Raw genomic sequence first — 14,147 nt, forward strand, 5'->3', positions numbered from 1 at the left:
CACTGCCCCTCATGTGCCTGACCTTTCTAAGTCAGGATGCATTTTCCCTAAAAAGTTGCAAGGCCACAAGGACATATATCATGATAACAAAGTATTTGCACATCCAGCATGTTCCTGGTCTGGAATATCTGTTCACATCAGAACCATCATCCACCTCTGGCCACTTCAGACAAACTTAAGTTAAACCTTATTTCTTTAGCTCCTTGTAGCTCCTACAGTGTGCCATGTATTTGTTTTTAATTAGGCCATGTGCAAGCCTTAGGGTATCCATCTCTAGAAATAGAGTTCCAATAACAAGTGGCTTGGCCTTTTGGCCACAGCACTGTAGTAATAAATGTGAACAGACAAATTTAAAGTCTACAGATTTCTGAAATCCAAACTGCTAACAAACCTGCTTGGCTCTTGCAGAAATGTTTAAAACCAGGAAATTAATTGTTAAAATAGGTTATTGCCTGCCACACTCAGTCATTCTCCCAATGTGGGACTGTTTAAATTGCAAAACTGTCTTTAAGGAGGGAAGTTACAATTCTGTGTGGCTATGAGGATTGGAGAAGGACAAATTCTACAGGTCTCTTAGTATGACAAGGAATGGCTGAGGGAGGCAAGTGTCTGGAATCTTTATTTCAGTGCTGAAGTGGAGATCAAGTAGTTTTCTTGTATATTCCCTGCAACCATGTCTATCCTTTATCTGCTATTTATCTCATGTAATGGGTCCTAATCTATGAGAGAAGCTTTCTTAACTGAAAACATTTGTTGCATGGGGTTAAGAATTTTTTTCTCTCTCTGCCCAGGAGTAACAGCTGTATTTGCAGCTCATTTCAATAAATTTTGGAAACAAGCTGTCACAGACATCTGTACTTAGAGTAAGAAGTTACATCAGATCAGGTCTGTGATCACTCACCTCCATAACCAGTGATTAAACTGGTACCAACACTGAGCAGCAGAGGGTCCAATATATTTACTGCTTTCACTTTATTAATGGCTAGGACTGTTCACCCAGTAAGATTACCAGGATGTGAAAGGGAAATCTCTCCCTGAAAAGGCAAAGACCACGCAAAAACTCATCTGAGATGAGTGACTGTTCACACATTACCCATTTTCTCCTTCTTCCAGCCAGACATGGGTTTCTCAGCAATGGCAATCAGGAGCTGAGTGAGGATATAGGCACAGTGGAAGCTGGGAACACTCTGCTGGAAATTCAGGAGGTACTGAAAACTCTCACTGGGGATGAAAGGAAAGGGAAAAGGTAAAAAAAGTGCAGACAGGGTAATGTCTCAGACACACACAGATAAAAAGGAAGCATTAGACTATCTCAGATCCAAGGTCTCCAGATGCCAGTGTTTTGTCTCTGGCAGTGCCCTTCTGAAGAAGGGGTGATCAGCCAGTAATACATAGGAGTTCAATCACTGAAAAATTCTCTCAAGCCCCAGCCACTCAGAGTCTAGCAACAGCTTCATATACTGCTTTTGCCTAGTGTACCTGTAGGCATTTTAACTCTGCAGAACACAGCCATTCTACTAATATCCTTGTCTCAGCATACAAGCAGATGAGATCCACAGACTCATGCATGTTTTACATTTTTTAATCCTTTAATGAGGTTTGACTACACTGCCATTCAATTAAACAGAAAGCTCTGTTTGAAGTGAGTGTAGTCTCTATGAGAGCTCCCAAACACACATTTGCCCATAATGCCCACACAAAACAGAGAAAAATCCCTGAAATTTCTTCATTTCAAACATTGTGAAATACAGATTCTACCTTATCAGTTCCTCAAGAAGAAGAAATTCTGTCTCTCCTGGCTTTAGTCTGTCTGCAAGCACCTGGAGGGCTGATCTCAGCAAGTCAGTATTTTCATGCTGAGAAAAACCATTCCTGAGGGGGGAAACAAATCCAGTTCATCATCAGATCAGAAGAGATATCAGGTGCAAATGTATATTTAAGCCCATTTGGCAAGATGAAAAATAGAGAAGCTGGAAATTCAAGATAAGTCCTGCAATATGAAAGTTATAAAGGGACACAAAAAATTGAAAACTCAATGGGAATGGAAAGCATTGAGCACAAACAATATCAACTTTTCAGTTAGACTGCAGATCTAGCTTGGTGAGGAGAGGCCATTTCCCAGAAGTGGAGGTCCATATATACTAAAGCAAAGCTATGCAGATCAAAACCAAAGGATGTATAATGACAGTGGCTCTGCAAATGCAGTGACCATGGGTGGTCACCTCCTGAGCAGCTGGTAGGAGCCTAACAGGGGGAAAACTCTGGAGATCTTCATTTATTTCTCTGAACTCCCAGTGTCTGTGAGGATATGTATGCTATTACACTGGGCAGCAAAACTGATCTTACGTTGTCTGGTACAAAACTGACCAGGTTCTCTGATTCACAAAATAGATGAACTCAGGAACAACCAACACTCCCACTGGCTAAAGAGGGAATGACAAATCTGGGAATGGTCAGGAGTGGATCAGGGGCCCTCAAGCTCCAGTAGAGGTCAACAGGAGACAAACCTCAGACATCTTTTTATGCAGTTACTACTGTTTATGAAGTACAACAAAGGTAAAATGCTTTCCACAAGCAAATCCAAATTGGGGTTTAGAAAGAGACTTCTATGATACTATCCTGGATTATGGTAGCAGATGCAGAAGTCTGCAGGCTGCACAAGCATTTTTGAATTGGATATTTATGAATCCAGCTTGAGTGTATCAACAGCATTGGCTTTTTGCCAGTGAAATACACATTCATCCTTTCTCATTGGTAAAAGAAATTCTTCCATCACTCAGGATTCAGGCAGTGACAATTTAGCAAAAGATGAGGGGAAGGAAATGGGAAAGGATGAGTAAGAAAATCCAAGATCCCTAGGCAGACTGGAAATTGCTCAGCTAGGTGTGCCAGTATGCCCTTTATGCTGACCTTGACCCAAAAGCCAGATTGAATTCTACCCAGTTCAGTGCTTCATCACCTACAGCTTGAGCACTGCTCAGAATCAGGCAATGAAGCCTGGCTTAACTAAGATGTGCTTAGAAGCCTCCACCCACTGCAGTGGGTTGTTTTTCATGGCTGACAGGCCTTTGGCAGGGTGCAAACACTTTAAAGAAAAGAAACAAGAAGAAGAAGCAATAAATGAGTACAACTATGGACTTTTATTTTAAACTCACCAAGCAAATAAGGAGCGAAAAGTCAGTAACAGCAGCTGGTAGCAGGAGGACATCAGCTGGTGCTCCTGGATGTTCTCTCCTGGTTCACCTTCTGCACCCTGATTTTGTACAGCTGCCTTTAATACAAATCAAATAATCCATTAAACACTATTCCAAATAAAGATAATGGCACAAGAATTCATTTCCAAAAATTCCATGTTTAAAAAACCTGAAGAAAACAAAGTGACTCTTTTTTCCCCAAACAAAATTAAAAGTATCTTTACAGGAGACAAAACTTTAGGGGTGTTTTGGTCAAAATTGCTGACCACTAACCTGGAAGTAGTTATGCATGTTCTCCATGTGCTTACACAATGGCTTAAGTAGATCAACCACACACATGGCAACTTCCTTGGGAGATCTCTGACACAGATGGGAAAAGCCAATATCCTTGTTGCCTCTTTCCTGCAGCAAACCCAAAAGATAAAAGTTGCTTCGTTGGCCTCTCTTGAGAATAACATCAATTGTTACATCTCAGACTGCTGCCAAGCAGTGCAATCCCTGATGCCATACAGGGTCAGGAGGGGTCACAGGGCAGGAAAGTTGGCTTCTGCTGGACCAGCACCACCAACTCACACAAATGGATAACATTTGACTAAAAGGATAAAACTGATCTGACACACAGCTCTCTTACAAAATAATTTAGGTTGGATCAGAGAATCCAACACTTTACTCAAACACCAAGAGAAGACAGTCTCTGCATGTGGGAATTAAGATAGGTAAAAAGACAAAGAGAAAGAGCAATGACCATGAAAAGCCCAGCCAATTGCAGTGCATTTCTCAGTTTAATGCAATGGGACATGCATTTACTTTCCTCCTGAAGGCATCAGCAAGGAGTTTCTGCACTCAGGGGGGTTTCTAATGCAGAGAAAGCAGAAACACGGATGCAGCAGCTTCTGCTGGTTGCTGCAGCCATCTGGCCTGGCTGAATTTGAGCAGCACAGCCAGTGTCCCCAGGGAGGGCTAGGAAAAGGGTCACTTGAGTTTTGAGGCTACAAGACTGCCTCAGTTAAATACCCTTTCCTGAGACATGCAGAGAACCAGATGCTGCAAACACTTCAGCAAGAGCAGTGCACACAAGAGTTTTGAAAGAGCAAGTGCTGCTCTGGCACACAGCTGGGTGTCACACTTCCATTTAACTAACAAGTGAAAGTAGTTCTGAAAAACATTTCTCAGGAAAAGCCTGGAAGCCCCTGATGTGCTCTGCCTCAGCCCAGGGCCCACAGCCTGCTGCTGCTCTTGCCTTTGGAAAGGGCACCCTCCTTGTGGAGCCCGAGGGCAGCACATGTTCCAGCTTCCAGCACAGGTCATCCAGAAGGAAGCAAAGCTCAGCAGGCCCCAGCTGCACAACTTCACGAGCCTGCAATTAAAAGAACAGTCAGTCCCAGGACCCAGATGAAACTGTAGTGCCTTGAAGCTCAAGTTTACCCTGTTTCCAGTCATGACTCCTGGACTAGGTTAACCTCAGAGGGGACTTATTTGGTAGATGCTTGGTTTTATGCTCCCCCATGGCAGGGATGGGGCATTGGCTCTGGAAACTCAAAGCAAGAAGCCATCCTGATGCTCTAAACAGCTGAGACAATGTCAGTACAACTTAACAACTGAGAAAGAACAGATTTATATACATTGACATTGAAATAAGCTTCTAAAGATAAAAGAGGTTTAAGCCCAGAGAGTCACAGAATTCACCAACTGAGTAACAGGCAAGAAGTATTTTGAAATAATGCCACATAGCCCAAGAGACTTGTCAAACAGTCTTGCAGCTGGCCTGTGACCTGCATGCACAGAGACAGCTGTCTGCAAGGGCAGACCAGGCTGTGCTCCAGCCTGCCATGGCCTTTTCCCATCTCATGCATTTACTGTAGCCTGACAAAAGGAGACTCCAGATGGAGTCAGCCTGCCTACAAAGAGGGTATTAGCAAAATTAAGCACATCTATTTTCCACAGCCATAGCAATGCAGTGTTTACAAACTCCCAGATGATGCACAGCTCACTGAGAGCACCTCCATGACTCCAGTCCAACATTTGTGCTGTTCATGATTTCCTCATGCTTTGAGACATTTGAGTTTTTCCAATACAGCCTTTACTTTGTCATAGATTCTTTTTGACAGGCAATACTTAGTGTATTTACCATCCTGTATCTTACCTGTGCTCAATATTAAAGCCCCTTTCTTCCCATTAGTTTTATACATGTTATAAAGTATCTTTCACTTTTTATGCAATATTTATATTAGTTTGTTTTTAACATTACTATATGACATGTCTGTTCTTCTCAGGAAAGTCCTCTTTTTCTCAGTGCCTTGAAGTACTTGGGGCCAAATGCTCTCCTGGTCCCCAGCTCACAGCCCTGGGCCAGCACATCTCAGCACCAGCCTGTTGTGCACTTCAGTGGAACAGGGAGGCCAAGGCCCCTGAGAAAAGCATTTCCACAAAGCCTCATCAGTGTGGGCTTCAGGCTGCTCCACTCACCTCTGTGTGCATCTCTGTGTCCAGGACAGACTTTGTGAGCAGCCCACAGTGCAGCACAGTGAGCACCTCGAGGTCCAGCTCTCGGAAGTACGGGCGGTAGCTCTGCAGCTGGGCCAGAGGATTTCCTGCCTCTCTGTCAGCAGCACTCTGAAAAGGAAATTGCAGGAGAATGGCCACTGCAGGGATCATTTACAAAATTCTGATGGGAGACAGGTGCCAGAAAGCAGAACTGAACCACTGACTGTGATTAGCTTTGGAAGGAACAACCCCTCTGTCAAAGGTTTTGTTTTTGCTTCCATGGCATCTTCCCTGCTCTGGCTTCCTTGCAGTGCCCAGGGCTGCACACCTACCTTGTCCAGCTCAGAGAGCTCAGTATCAGGCTGGATTCCCTCAGAACTGTCTTCTGCTTGAGAACGATCTGCAGAGCCAGCTTTGCTGCCATCAGCCTTCTTTTTCCTTCCTTAAACACAAAAGCAACTTCAGACTCAAAGGCTGCACACTGTGCTCAGCACTAGGAGCACTTGAATCAGCACAAAGAAAACATGGAGCACAGGTCCATAGATTAAGTGCTCCTTCAAAATACAGTATCTAAAGTGATGGATTCTCCTCTTGTCAAAACTTTCCTTCTGCCTCCAACATGCTCCTACATAACAGGCCCAGACCCTGCACAATGGGTTTGGCACAGGAGGGAAAGGCATTCTCATCTGTAGCCTCCTTCAGTTGTTCTTATTGAATGCAATGTGAATTTTTGTCTACTTTGGCTTAAGGCAGACATGTTCCCAGGAAATGCTAATCTAAACTAGAAATAAATCTAATCTAGAAACAGAACTAGAGACAGGAAGAACAAAGCAGATCTGATTCAGCTTGAAAACTGAAAGGCAAGTTCTGTGTCTTCTCTGTGGGAGCTAGCAATGGGAAAGGATGAAGGAAAGATTTCCTTGTGCAGCAGAGCCATGACAAGGTTCCCAGGACATTGGTTAGGTGCAGCCTAAAGCTCAGGGGTTTACAAGGCAGCTCAAGCCACAGATTCAGTACCAGATGATGCCACAAACCCATCAAAGACAGAACTTGCTGCTGCAGAAGCAGAAAGTACTTTGGCAGGTGAAAGCAATCAATGAAAGCCGTGGATTTTCACTGTTAAATGCAGCAGTTCTCCCAAGGAGACAAACTATCCAACACCTATTTGCTGTAGGTTATTTTTCCATCTCCACTTCTGGTGTAACAGGAGTTGATGAGGTAAAATTTCCAGCTAGATAGACTTTGCCAAAAATTTAGTGCTTTAGGCACATACAAGTGCAATCTGCCAGCCAACCCCCATCACATCTGTTTGCTCAAACATTTTAGATTTTCTTTACCACCTCTTTTCCTGGCTGGACCAGCAGCATTCACGGATGGTGCAGCCTCCGGGGCCTCAGAGTCAAAAGTAGCTGGTGGTGGGACATAGCCAGGGGTTGCTGAAAGAGCCAAAATGTAGAAATTGGGTTAATTCAACTCCTGAATGACAACATATAGACCAGATACATATCTAAAGGAAGTATCATGAATTTCACTGTCCTGGTGAAAGTGTGGAGTGGTGAGGTAAGTGTAAGAATTTACCTGCTAACGAGCAGTGAGCTGGAACAGCAGTGAGTGGGGAGCAGTGGAGCAGATCAGAGTGCCTGGGATCAGGGCAGGCTACTGGGAGATGGACAAGGTGTGTCAGTACTTGGGGGATCTGCTAAAGTTTGTGTGCTTGTGACTCTGGAGTGTGCAATTTGTGTGTTCCTCACTGAGGAAGCGATTAAGGAGAGCAGTTTGGATTTGGACAAATTGAAAATTATAGCTGCCCATGCACAAACTTTTAAAACTGGAAAACTGCAGTGTGTGTTACCATTTGTTTCCTCCATTGATGTCTAAGGCAACCCCTTTCATTTCACAGCTAGTACAGGCCCAGAATGTACAAATGTTTCATACTCACCTGCCAAGCATTTTCCCAGCACATTCTGCAGCTCTGTGATGTTCTGTAATCGAGTTAAAACTTTCCCTTTCATCTCAGCATCCTGTTGCTGGCAGAAGGCATTTACAACCTAGAGACACAAACCAAGCTCACTAAATCAGGGAGATTTGTACCCACTTTGCTACTTTTTCTTTTCTGAATAACATTCTCAAGTCCTGAATAAATACACAACACAGCACAGGTGGCCTGTGTGACCAGGTTCACACTGCATGAATAAAGCTCTTCAGAAGTCCATAAGAGCATGGATACAATTGGTGCAATCTAAAAAAACCCAATAGGACAACACCTATAGATAAAATATTAATTGAACAAGAGGAATTAGCAGACAGCACATTGTCAGGTTCTGTGATACCTGTGGCTCTGGAGATCCCTTGGCACTTCCCAGGTCTGCCAGGAAAGAGGCAGTCCTGGGAGGAGAGCAGAACTGGGAATGTGGAATTGCACCAAATCTGCCCTTCTCATGTTATGAGAATAACCCCAGCAGGAAAAATCCCATTGACCAATACATTGTCCAAATCTGCATGAAGGCACTGCATTTTACTCAGCTCACAGAGGTGCAGAACAGAGAGTACAGAGCACCCCAAGAGAGGAAATTTACAGCCTCTCTGAAAGTGGAGCACAACCTTTCTGTCAGATAAAGACCACAGTAAAAGACCACAACATTCCCTCCCCTCCAGTTTCCCCTTTCCTGGCTGACCAAGCCCTGCCCTCCCAGGTTTCCCTCATCCCTCCACCCCAGAACCTGCAGACAAAGCTCTACTCACTTCCCGGAACCAGTTGAGAGCATAGAACAGGAGTGAGCACAGAAATTCACGCTCCTGCTTGGACAGAGAGTCCAGCTTCCCTTCAACCTCCAGGTCAGTCAGGTACAGGGGACAACCTGGCACAGAGCAAGAAAAGTACAGGTTGGACTGTGTGCTACCCATGCTTTGGTTCATGCATTAACCAGGCCTCTTACCACAGCCTGCCCCAATTCCAGTGGCTGTCTGGAGTAAGGCCCATCAGCCACTCCATCCCCAGACACAGCAACTGCCTCCCCTTCCACTCTGTGGGCACAGAGCATCTCAGCCTCCTCACAAAATGCACAACCCCTCCTGCAGCTGGAGGGAATCTGTGCAGATCTGGCACAGGAGCAAGGCAGGCAGGCAGGCTCTATAAAAAGTGCATTTCCCATACCTAGTAAGGCATCAATCTCCTCCAGGCTTCCACTGTTCTGCTCTGCAGTGTAGAGCCTCAGCAGCCGGAAACAGGGTGACAGACACAGGGGGGACACTGCCCTGGGGGAAAAAAGCAATGGAGTGGGTCTGATGTTTTATAGAACTCCAGAATGCCCATCACTTTTCCCTTATGTCCTGTGTCCTTCCCAGGCCACCTCGCCTATGCCTTCTATTTTGCTTCTTGCAAGTCCCAGCAAGAGAGAGCAGAAATGCACCATGTGGGTTAGAAAAAAAACTCCTACAAATTAACAACTGGTGACTACCAGTTTTCTGGGAAAGCATGTAAGGGCAGAAAAATGGCTGCAATGAACAAAAAATGGGGTCAGATTTACTTCTGGTGGAAATCAAAGTTGAGTAACTCAGAAGGAACTGTAAGAAATTGTGCACAACAGTTATAAGGAGTAGAGGAACCTCCTTCAATGTTTCAGTGTGCCACTGCTCCAGTTCCGAGTGATTAAAATTAACATTTTTCCAGAGATGCACGCAAAGTAGCTACATTTTCTCTCATTTTAAAATGATCATGTCTTTTTTAAAGAACAATTAAAATCTCAACAAAATATTATGACAACAAATTACAAACTATGTGCATAAAATAAAAAAAAATAGAGAGGCTTTTATAACCTTAACAAGTCTATGACTCTTATGATTCTTTCAACTTTGGTGTCCTCCTGTTTACTTAAGAGTTTTTTACATTTTACAGGCTTCCTGTTCCATTTGCCAAAGACAATGACCTGATTCTTCAGTTGAATTTCATTTTTGGCAGCGTGTTTGTGGGTTTAGCGCTGTCTGCCACCATGACACACCCAAGATTACCCAAACAGCCCAAGCCAGAACAGACTGCCAGCTGCCAACCAGACTATGCCTCCAAACCTATCTGAGTATGTTTAACATCAAAAGAAGGAGAAGAACACTGGGAATTGGTAAATTCTCTGACCAGCTCCTGATCAGGCACCTGAAAGGCACAAATGGAAACCCTTCCTTCACCTTTGCAGCCGTCCCACAGGTAAGGGTCAAATACCTTTTACTCTGGTTATTTGCTCCAGCAGTGACCCTGCCAAGCTCACTCTGTGACACCAATGGCAAGAGGTTGATGGCAATTGCATCCTGACTTTGATCTTCATCCAGATTGTACAAGGACTTCACTGGGAACAAGAATGAACTGCAAGGAAAGACAGACAACATCTTGTTGGCAATTTCAGTTCTCAGTGACAGAAACACTACCAATGCTTTATTTGTGATTAGCATACCCATGCACTGAGGGGCTGAGATCCACCACAAAGTCACTGGGAAAATCCTCCACCAAACTCTTCCCAAACTCATCCTGTTATAAAAAAAGGAAAAGAAAACTTGCTCAGCAAAGGGGCTCAGTGAAGGAAGCTCCAGCAGCAGCAGTGGAAGATGCAGAAGACATGGCCAAGCAAAAGTATCCTGGAGCCACCACAGTAATGAAGCCCCATGGCCTGCCTTTAGAGACAGAGCCAGGAAACATTGCTAAATGTGCACAACCAATTTCTTCCCTGCTCTTTGGATGTGGGCTCTCTACAAGTTCCAGAGTGATGCAGAGAGACAGAGCAGCTGGCTGGAAGAGGAAAGCAGCCCACATGTAAAAGGAGCTCCCAAAAGGAAGAAAGGTGTCCAGTGGCCTTCACAAAACTCTTCCTATCACCATAAATACCATTTATTTATTCAATTATTACCATTAATGACTGTGGCTTTTCCAAGATCTTAGAGATCAGATAGTCTTAATAGTCTGACCCAGAAACCAATTCCCATACTAAGCTTAAAGTTCTTTCAAATTCTATTTTTGTCTATGAATAGGAACAGCATGCTCTGAGAAATGTCACTTAGTTTCCTTTAAAGAGCTTCCCCTTGTCATGTAAAATTTCACAAAAAAGAAGCTGTTAAAGCACATAAGAACATTCCTGTTAATGAGGAATCTGCCACAATCAAAAAAAGCCCAGAGAGCTGAATGAGGATTTTGTATCTGACCAATCTCTCACAGAACAAAACAAGTTCCCAGACTAGAGTGAAATCCTCAAATTGACTCTATCTTGCCAATGTTTGAAAACCAACATATTTCCTGAAGAATTCATGTAAGTGATTAAGTTCAAAATGCTCTGCAACATACTAGAAGCTGCAAGTCCAAATTGCCCTTCTGCTTCTCAATCAAACTGGCAAATTCATCGTAGTACAGAGCCAAGACCTCTGGTGTTTGCTCACAGCAGAAGCCCACAAGGTCCAGCAGGGTAGACAGCTGAAAGGAGAGAAAACAGTGCAGAAATGGGTAAGGTAAAAGGATCAAATTCAAGCTTTTACCTTCAGTCCTTTTTACATTAATTTATTGTGAGGCATATGCAAAGCTCCATCTCTAGAGTAACAACAATCCATGGTGAATATTCTTGAATAGACACAGACTTAAGAAGGAACATGGATCTTTTAGTGTCCTCTGTCATGAAATAACAAAAGAGTCTGCTCAGGATCACTCTTAAACAGAGTGTCAGCAGAGAAGAAGGCTCTTTAACAGAACCTAAGGAAAAAGGCTGCTAGGCCAATCCTGTGGAACAGAACTACTTTGTCTGGATGGCCTGAAAGGCACAGCTACCAAAGCTGAGAGGATGGCCATGATCACACCTTTGGCTCCCTGAAGCAGATTGTCCTGCTTCTTTCCTTTGTATTTGAAATAACAACTGGACAGAAGACTTTCACTTAATGGCTGCAGTGCTGCTTGTTCTGGTGTAGCAGAGGCAACACCAGCAGGCACCTTTGTTTCTCCAAAACCATTTTTAATAGACTCTTGTCTCTGCAGTCAATGTACAAGAATCCCAGGCTCAGGAAAGCCAACTCCCAGACCCACAGAGTTCTTCAGTTAAGACTGCATTTCCAGTCACCCCTCCTTGCTGACCATGTCCTCCCTGTGTCCCACACTGCCCTGTTCCTGGCACTCACCTGCTCATCACGCTCACTGTTCAGCTCTGGTCTCTCCAGTGAAGCAGCTTCTCCTTCACTCCTGGAAGCAATTGATAACTTACTGTTGTGGCACAGGACCCAAGAGACAGCAAAACCCATCACACACACAAGGTTCTCTCTCCAGAAATCACAGAATTAGACAATAAAAAGATTTCTTTGGAACACATTAGGAAAACACCTGGTGCTGTCTGGAACTTCTTCTCTTTTGGACTTCCCTGGACTCAAACACAGAGCACCTCAGGTTATTCAGCCTAGAGGTAGAAGCTGACCTGTAGTCAGTCTCCCAGTGTTCAATTTTTTTCCAAGCAGCAGGTTGTGCAGTGTGGTCAAGGGATTCACAAATAGGCATTACCAAGGAATTTGGGATGCCTTTCAGAGCAGCAGCAGGTGAGCAGCACAGGCTGAAATACCAAACACCACAGTATGCAGAAGAGAGTTTTAAGATCCTGGATTTGCCCAAGATGTGCCTGAACTCAAAGGCAATGCTCTCCTGTCTTTGTTTCACTCCAGGCCTGAACTGAAAGCCATGTTAGATTCATCTTTGCTACATTTTCTCTCACCTTTTTAATGCCACGCTCCCTATCATGGAAACAGCACCAATAATCCCCATTTGTTTGTGGTTGGGAACTGTGCTGGAGAGCCATTTCCTGATCACCATGTGCATATCATCCTGAAAAGAGACACAGACCATGTCACCACAGAGCTACCCTGTGTGTCCATCACTCACTCTATTGGCATCTTCACTTAATGTCATCTCCAAGGGCTACAGAGGGATGGTGTACAAGGATTTTTGCTTAAGGAATGTACATTCTGACATTTCATTTATTATGAAAATACTGGTCCCAACTCCAAGTAAGGTTGTAAGCAGCATTAAAAGTGCTTTGGTTTGACTTTGCTGTAACTACTACAAAGAACTACAACACAGACACAATTGCTCCAGATTTCAATCATAATTAATAGGAGAGTATGTTAAAAAATAGATGGTCTTGGAGCCTGTCATACCCAAAGAGCAGCTGCAGAGCTGCACTTCAAAACACTGTCAACTTCAGGAGGCTGAGGGATGGAGCAGTTTGTGGTGAAGGTTCCAAAGACAATCTGTGCAGTGCAAGGAAAAATTCCTAATCTGCCTGCAGAGATCCTCATGTCTAAGAGGCATCAGCTTAGAAGAACACTTAGAGAAGGCAAAGAGGAAGTTGGCTCTCAGGTACTGATTTCTTTTGGTGACCTACCCCTGGAGTCTTCAGTATCACTGAGGATAAGAGTCAAACTGCCAACCTTGGATCTCCACAGTTACAAACTCTCAGCTCAAACTAAATTCTAGACACTCCTCCCCTTCTTTTCACAACTTCTGAGGGCGACAGGCAGAACATCCTGATGGCAGGTCCTGCAGGGCTGCAAAGTCACACTGTGTGTTGCCAGGGCAATTTTCCCAAGTCACACGTAAGACTCAGGGTGGGAGGAGGGAAATCATTGAGGAAACTAGATCAGAAAGGAGCTAAACCTGCCATACAACTGGGAATTTTGGCAGTGAAGAGCTCCAATTAACAGGGTGAGTGGGAAGGATAAAATGGCTACAGACAGGCTGTTTTATATGCCACAGACCAATCAGGAGAGGAAGAGCAGTTTTCCTTCATAGGCTCAAGTTAGCATGTGCAAACATACCTAAAACTACAAACCACACAGGGACTCAAAGAAAGACAAATAGTCCTAATTTCTAGAGCTGAACTTTATGAATGGGAAGATTTTAAATCCTGATGTCTCTGTTGTGGAATAAATATCTCTGAATTATTTCTTTATCTGCTCTGCTCAAGGATTTAGAAATCCAGACAAAGGTACCACCACTGTATGCTGCAGCTGAGTCACACAAGGTACCCTGTGCAAGATGGAAGTGGATTTAGACAGACCAGGTCTGACAGCTTCTCATGTTTAAACCACAGGCACAAGAGGTGTGGAGTCTACCACCTCACATACTCTGCTCTGTGCACTTCAGCTCTTCTAACAAGAGAGTCTTTGTTGTCTCTGGTGTGCAGAATTTAAGTGGCTGAATCAATACAAATATCTCAGGGAGGAAGCTCAACTGTGCTTTCTGAAGGCTTCCAAGTGATGGAGGAACAGAGCTGTGCAAGGAGGCTGCTAAATTTACACTTCTGCAAGCCTTCAAGGCTCAGCTAGACAAAGCAACAATCAACATGACACCATGCTGGTGACAGTCCCACTTTGACTGGGAGGTTAGGGCAGGGACTACCATCAGCACCCTTCCTACAACATGTCTAACAACTCTGCCTTTCTCAAATGTGCAAGAGAAGG

General features: G+C 44.1%; 1 protein-coding gene across 3 annotated transcripts in view; it reads right to left on the reverse strand.

Annotated features, from left to right (window-relative positions):
* FANCD2 (FA complementation group D2) overlaps positions 1 to 14,147 on the reverse strand; it is a 35,404-nt gene that overhangs the window by 7,315 nt on the left and 13,942 nt on the right. For 2 of the 3 annotated variants that reach the window (XM_074549920.1, XM_074549922.1), the window contains exons 19-34: positions 12,401 to 12,510; positions 11,820 to 11,880; positions 11,002 to 11,127; positions 10,121 to 10,194; positions 9,892 to 10,032; positions 8,833 to 8,933; positions 8,421 to 8,536; positions 7,618 to 7,726; positions 7,016 to 7,114; positions 6,011 to 6,120; positions 5,661 to 5,807; positions 4,435 to 4,551; positions 3,468 to 3,596; positions 3,156 to 3,271; positions 1,759 to 1,872; positions 1,094 to 1,221 (exon numbers count right to left, since the gene is read on the reverse strand). In XM_074549920.1, coding sequence (XP_074406021.1) covers positions 1,094 to 1,221; positions 1,759 to 1,872; positions 3,156 to 3,271; positions 3,468 to 3,596; positions 4,435 to 4,551; positions 5,661 to 5,807; positions 6,011 to 6,120; positions 7,016 to 7,114; positions 7,618 to 7,726; positions 8,421 to 8,536; positions 8,833 to 8,933; positions 9,892 to 10,032; positions 10,121 to 10,194; positions 11,002 to 11,127; positions 11,820 to 11,880; positions 12,401 to 12,510 — 1,798 coding nt within the window. The remainder of the gene's footprint in view (positions 1 to 1,093; positions 1,222 to 1,758; positions 1,873 to 3,155; positions 3,272 to 3,467; positions 3,597 to 4,434; positions 4,552 to 5,660; positions 5,808 to 6,010; positions 6,121 to 7,015; positions 7,115 to 7,617; positions 7,727 to 8,420; positions 8,537 to 8,832; positions 8,934 to 9,891; positions 10,033 to 10,120; positions 10,195 to 11,001; positions 11,128 to 11,819; positions 11,881 to 12,400; positions 12,511 to 14,147) is intronic. The other variant, XM_074549921.1, reaches the window with a different exon arrangement.

Source organism: Zonotrichia albicollis, chromosome 12, assembly GCF_047830755.1.
Source record: "Zonotrichia albicollis isolate bZonAlb1 chromosome 12, bZonAlb1.hap1, whole genome shotgun sequence".
NCBI lineage: Eukaryota > Metazoa > Chordata > Aves > Passeriformes > Passerellidae > Zonotrichia > Zonotrichia albicollis.